Here is a 6,765-nt window from a genome sequence, read left to right as displayed (position 1 = left end):
TAATGGTCTTTTAAAAATATGTAAGCTTCTAACGATTTACTGTATGTGTATTCCTAATACTTTATTCTTCTTAAAAACATGCATGTTTCTAAGAATAGAACTTGAGACCTCGACATTACTGTATTTTATTTATTTTCAAAAACGTACCATTAGGTCATCTCAATTCTATCTTTGCAATTAACAATCAACTATAATAATTCAGGTATTAGTCAGGATGACCATTGTCCTTTGGACCTAATGAAGTTCCAATAGGAAACAAATAGACGTAAATGAAAAGACACTAAAAAAGGTAGCTATATCGGAAACGAAGATTAACAAGTTCAGCAAATAGTACAAGGACGACCCACAAAAATGCCTGATAAATAATTTACGACTCAAAAATCTAATTTAATTTAAACTCACGAACTAAAAGTACACCCACATTTTCAATATATTGAAGCACTTTAAGTTTCACTTTTTCCGGTGCCGGAAAAGTCTATAAGCCCAAATAAAAAGTAACAACAAAATTTATATTTGAAACACGGTAACCAAATAGATGGACAGAGACCCTCCACCTTTTTAGCTAGAGAAAGAGCAGCTAAAACCTTCAAACCCATAAAGAGCATTCATTTTAGGTGGGTTTGATTAATTCTCAACTCGGATTAATCCACTATTTACCCAAATCAGTTCTCAATCCTCTATCTAACAATACACTAATGGGATCAATCCGATGATTAATTACAATTCACATTTACATTTTGACCATTGATTTAGATCTTAATTGAGAATTTTCTTCTTGGTGAGCATGGTCATATTGCACATGCAATTAAATTTGCCCCACAAATTTCTCACCCCAACCTAATTCATGGTCCAAGGATTGACCCATGTATTTGTCTGGGTTGGTAGGCCCCACGTAGGTCTCATCCTTAGCTTGGGGTAATTTATCACCGGTGGATCTGTTTTTTGGCCCAACATTTAGTCCACCTCATGATATTGGACCATTGCAGCATTTCCTCTAAGAGGACCAACGGTACGTTAAACAAGGTGCCAAAGTCTCCACTTTGCCGCTAGGCGAACCATTTAGCTCCATGAACACCTCTAGCGGAACTCCAAAAAGCTAGGAGCTGCACCATGATTGGTTAATTGGCATTATTAGCTCCGCGAACATGGCCTGAACCATATCCAACAAGAACCTACCAAGCCGACTAGCCATAATCTCATCCTTCATCAACATATATGTCAATTTAAAATGAAAAGATAATTAAATTATTATTAATCCAACGCCTCTAGATTAAAATATATATTTGAAATCATTTCATTTTTCATCACCATAAAGGCTTCTAAAATATAATTAAAAATTGATATTTATTAAAGTATGTTTGATATATATACTGTGTGTGCGTGAAATATATTAATATATATATATATATACATATTTTCTTAGGTGCGGAGGTCCGCACCAATGGTTTTAATGTGAATTTCCATTTTTGCACAACTTTTTGATCGAATTTCCTCATCTCCACCTTCTAGTATCTAGATAATATTATTGTGTATATTATCTCTATAAAATTTCAGCCAATTTGGTAATCGTTAATGCTCTCAAAATTGCGTTTTTCTATTAAAAACATGAACTGTTCATGTTTGACAGAATTCAATCCGTCCATTTGTTTTTCAATTTTGAGAGGCTTAACGATCACCAAATTGACTGAAATTTGTAGAGATGATCTACATATTATTACCTAGATACGATAGTAGAAATGAGGAAATTTGATCGAAAAGTTATGCAAAAATGGAAATCCGCACCAAAACCATTGGTGCGGACCTCCGCAGCCAAGAAAATATATGTATATGTATATATACAACCCTCTTCTAATGAGGGATCTTTTTTTGGGTATTTTAAAGGGATAACTCATTAACCAACTTTTCAATTACATTTTCACATCTCCACCACTCAACTTTTAGGGTCTAGATCACTTATGCAAAATTTCAGCCAAAATAGTGATCGTTAACGTATCAAACTCTGTGAAAACAATGGACGCACCAAATCTGTCAAACATGAACCGTTCATATTTATAAGTTTAAATCCCTAGTTTGAATGCCTTAAACACCTCCATTTTGGCTGAAATTTTACAGAGTTGACCTACAAATTAGACTCCAAATGTTTAACGATAGAAATATGAAAATGTGATCGAGAAGTTGGTCAAGTAACATATCCCTTTAAAAGACCAAAAAAAGGATCCCTTAGTGGAATGACGTATATATATGTGTGTGTATATATATATATATATAAATTCTCAGATGCGGACATCTGCACAGTGCGGATTCGGCGATTCCGGCCACTGACAACGCATAACGACGACGCTGACCAGTAGAATCGCACTCCCCTCCTCCCGGCGCTCTTGTCTGTGCTGGTCGGAGCTACAACACCTACCCACGGCTGCCAGAATTTCGAAATCTCTGCATGGTGCCCAGAAAAATTTGAATTTTCAAGATATCGGCCGCCGTTGGCCGGAGCTGCAGCACAGACAGGAGCACCGGGAGGATGGGAGTGCACTGTGCTGGTTGGCGCCATCGTTGCGCGTCGCCAATGGCCGAAATCATCGAATCCACACAGTGCAGACTGTTTGAACGTCCGTAGCAGAGACGTTCTATATATATGTGTGTGTGGGAAAAATATTTCAAATTAAAACTATTTCGTTCTAAATAAATTTTTTAAGATATTTTTTTCATTTTTTTGTAATTTAATTAATAATTCGATATAGAATATACGATAATTATAGTCATTAATTATAACCATTAATATAATTTGAAAATGTAAATAAAATTTAAAAACTGAAAAACTGATGAATGAAATTTTAAAAAGTTCTTAACATATTTAGCATAAGGGAAATTTATGTAAACAGTATCCAACATTTGTCAAAATATGCAATTTGGTATCCACGTTTTAAAAACTTCAAAATAGTATCTCAAGTTTCACTTCTAATCCAACATCAATACCTAGATTGTTAACTCCTCAATGTATGCCTGAGCTTTTCCTGGAATCCCACTTTATGAGGATCGAATTCAATCATTCCAATGTTTATTCAATTATGGAAGTTCATTCCATGAATATCCACCACCCGAATTTCAGAGTTGCCAACCAGTTACAAGCACGATACTAGCTCCCCAGATCCGACTCTGAGATCCTTCGAAATCGAAGATAATTGTGCTCTAAAACGAGGTCCGATCTATGGAGGGGTCGTCATGAGAGGGAGAAGTTGGGGGAGTAGTATTGTGATGAGAAGCAATGACAAATTCACAGTGAAGTAAGAGAATCTTCAAATGCATGTTGTACGAGTGAAGTTGTTATCTCAATGTACTTAACAAAGTCTCTTCAATTCATATTGATCAAGAACTAGAATAAGGGCAGATTGATTGAGCTCTATGGAAAATGTTCCAGATATATTCATTTTGTTTTTGATGGAATTGATTGCAAGATTTAGATGAATGGTTTTAATCTGGATCAAATTTGATATGCAAGGTTTTCTTAAGATCCACCTAACGTTTGGGTGGTGGTGATTCTCTACCATGGATAAATTTACAGAATGATCGATCTAGGATTGATGTCATCGTAATAAGGATAAAATAAATTTTGATTTGTTTTTTAATTTTAAGAAACTGAAGACTGAAGAAAAGTAAAGAGTGTATTAGTAAATTTCAGGTCAAAATAAAACTGTCGTTATGGAGTTAACGGACCAAGGTATTGATGTTGGATGAGAAGTGAAACTTGAGATACCATTTTAAAGTTTTTGGAACGTGAGATAGTAAAATGCATATTTTGACAAATGTTAGATACCGTTTACATAATTTCCCTTAGCAGAAATGTGGAAATTTTCTTTTATTACCGTTGTAACATAAGATATATTAGAAATCGACTTGTCAAAGCGCAGCTTCTCTCAAACCCTACCTTCTTAGGGTCTTTTTCAAAACGGCGAGTAGAATTCTTCCGACTTTCTCGATGGCAGATGTTGATGCAATGGCAGCGAGGCTAGCCTCCACCCTGTCGCTTGCGAGTGGTAACAAGACGGCGGTGGATCTCCGTCCTTCTCAGGGAAAAGGTCTCCACCAAGAAGAGGTTTTCATGGTCGGCAAACTACTCACCGCTCGTGAGTACAATCATCATCTTTCATGGGCATGTTCAGGTCGGCATGGAATCTTAATGGTAACTTCAGGGTGGAGGCGGAAGAAGGGAACCGAGTTCTGCTCACTTTTTCGGATCCAAGTGACCGGTTTAGGGTTTGGCGTGGTGGTCCGTGGGGTTTTAATCGGGCCCCGATTGCACTAGTAAAGTATGATGGAATTGAGGCTATTGAGGACGTTCCCTTGACGAAGTCCTCGTATTAGATCACCTTGTTGAAAGTTCCGCCGGCGTATGGATTTATCCGACTTATGCGTATGGTGGGTAGCACTTTGGGAGAGATGAAGGAGTATGATCATCCTTGTTTCAACCGTGGTATTTTGAAGATTAGGGTGGAGATCGAGTTTGCTTAACCCTTATTGAATGAAAGGTTGTTCTGCCTTGATGATGGGGTGGAGAAGATGAAAGCTTTCAAGTATGAAGATTTTTGGGCGTTGCTTTTCATGTGGACTGATTACTCATGTTGGCATCCCTTGCACTGACCCACCTTTGAACGTTGAAGTCACTACCCCAGGCACTGAGGGCGGCCATGAATATCGGCCTGGCACTAGCAGCTCTCATTGCTAGCTCTTCTACGCCCCTCAGAACACTAGAAGCCCTGGTCTAGTGTTTACTGCCCAAATTCTTCGGAAACCTATCCCTGGCTTTGCACAATTTGCAGCCCCATCGAACCCGCTTGTACCCCAAAAGAAAAGGAAACAAGTGGTGATTCGTGAGATCGAGGCACCAGTTGAAGTATCATCCCCTCTGACGGGGAAGAGAAGGGGAGGGAAAATTCTACATCCCCTATGCAGACCTCTCCGAAACGGCCTAGATTGAGTTTAGACATAGGATGCCACAATGTTGATGCTCGTACTATGGGATTGTTGCCTCCCCAACCTCACAAGCCGAGCCCAAAGAAGAGAGGCCGATCCAGTGGTAGCAACACGCTTCCATATGGCATGGCTGGTACTGGGAAACAGAAGGGTATCAAATCGGCAGCAAATAAAAAGAAGCAAGGTGCTCGGAAGAACCTGATATCTCAGCTGGAAGATGCACCAGGTATTGAGAGCCCTAACTCCAACCCGAAAGGGGAGGAGTTAGCAGTGTTTTTGAATTAGTCTTTTTTAATTCTCAAGTCTGATGCATGCGTAGGTTCATGTTTTTGAGGTGTGTCTGTATTGTTGCTTGTGCCAAAATTATGTGTTTTCGAGGGGTGATAGTATAGTTGTTTTTGTCATCTTAGAGAGATGAGAGCTGATGTTTGTATTAGGCTTGCTTAAATGCAAGCGGAAGTATCTTGTAATGAGCTACTGATGCCTATATATGAATTGGTTGTACTAACGAATGAACTTTTTACCCTAAAAAAATTGTAACATAAGATATTAATTAAGATTAGAGTATACATAGAATATAACAAATGTTACATTCCATGTCCCATAAAATATAATAAATTGTCATAAAAATCACAAAAATATATTTATTATGATATTTCATAGCCTTTAGATTAACGAGGATAATATTATTTTTTTCATTAAAAATAATATTTTATGATTATTTTAATTATTGACATTGCCAATTAATATGTCATGCCACGTCAGATTATGACGCTAATAAATCTGTCGTTATATTACATTTTCCTTTTCTGATAAGAACCCTTGATGAGATTATATCAAATGAGGAGTGACAACAATTCTTGATGGCATGCTAACCAAATATGTGAGGATTATTAAGTTCATGTTGGTAAAATAAGCTAAGGTGTATGATAAGAAATTGAGAAGAAAACACATGTACATACATTGATAGACAACTTTTAATTGAAAATTTAATCTATGGTCGATTTCCACCGAGTTCAATTCGTCTTTGCAATTGTTACTTTCGGGTTTGGCATTATAAAATTATACATTATTGCATGCAACCGTCCGAATTCCACACATGGTAATGATGGTATCTTACATGCATTTCTACTCTATATAAACTCCACACCATCCAGCCTCCACATTGAGCGCCACCATTTCCAGAACACAAAGCCTCTCCAACTCAGATCGAGCTCCAGAACTGGCAAACCCTCAAGAAAATGGAGACTTGGAGTCTCGAAACAAGAGAGCTGTCAAGGTTCTCTACGACGCCTTCATCTCCAAAGACGTTGACGTCGTTCACCTCCTTCTCGCGCCCTACCTAGAGTGGTGGTTCCACGGCCCCCGAACTCACCAGCATTTGAACCGCCTCCTCACCGGTGCACCGCCCTACGACTCGTCGTTCAAATTCGTTCCACTGACGAGTGCTGCATTTAAATCAATGGTGGTGGCTGAGGGATACGACGAGGTTCATTCCGTGTCGTGGGTGCATGCGTGGACCGTCACTGATGGGATAATTACCCACGTGAGGGAGTACTACAATACCTCGGTCACTATTACCAAGTTATCGTCACCGAAAACTACATCACAGTCAGGTAGTTGCCAGAGTGTTTGGGAGAGTAAGCTCTCTGATAATAAGTCTGTACCTGGCCTCGTATTAGCCCTATAGCTGGTGGTTAATGCTGGCTATTTCTAATAAAATGAACTCGATCTTCTGATAATTAACCTCCAAATCATGATCTAAATTAAGTTTGGCTTTCCATGGTGAATGAG

The 6,765-nt window shown here is 38.4% G+C and overlaps 1 protein-coding gene across 1 annotated transcript; it reads left to right on the top strand.

Annotated features, from left to right (window-relative positions):
• The first annotated feature begins 4,944 nt into the window (after positions 1-4,944).
• Positions 4,945-6,765, top strand: LOC126787505 (uncharacterized). Its single transcript, XM_050513376.1, has 2 exons — positions 4,945-5,197; positions 6,129-6,765. The coding sequence occupies exons 1-2, from the start codon at positions 4,945-4,947 to the stop codon at positions 6,659-6,661; spliced, it is 786 nt and encodes a 261-aa protein (XP_050369333.1). The 3' UTR covers positions 6,662-6,765.

The sequence above is a fragment of the Argentina anserina genome, chromosome 3 (assembly GCF_933775445.1).
Source record: "Argentina anserina chromosome 3, drPotAnse1.1, whole genome shotgun sequence".
Classification (NCBI taxonomy): domain Eukaryota; kingdom Viridiplantae; phylum Streptophyta; class Magnoliopsida; order Rosales; family Rosaceae; genus Argentina; species Argentina anserina.
Note: the sequence above shows the minus strand (reverse complement) of the source record. Positions and strands in the feature narration are given on the sequence as shown.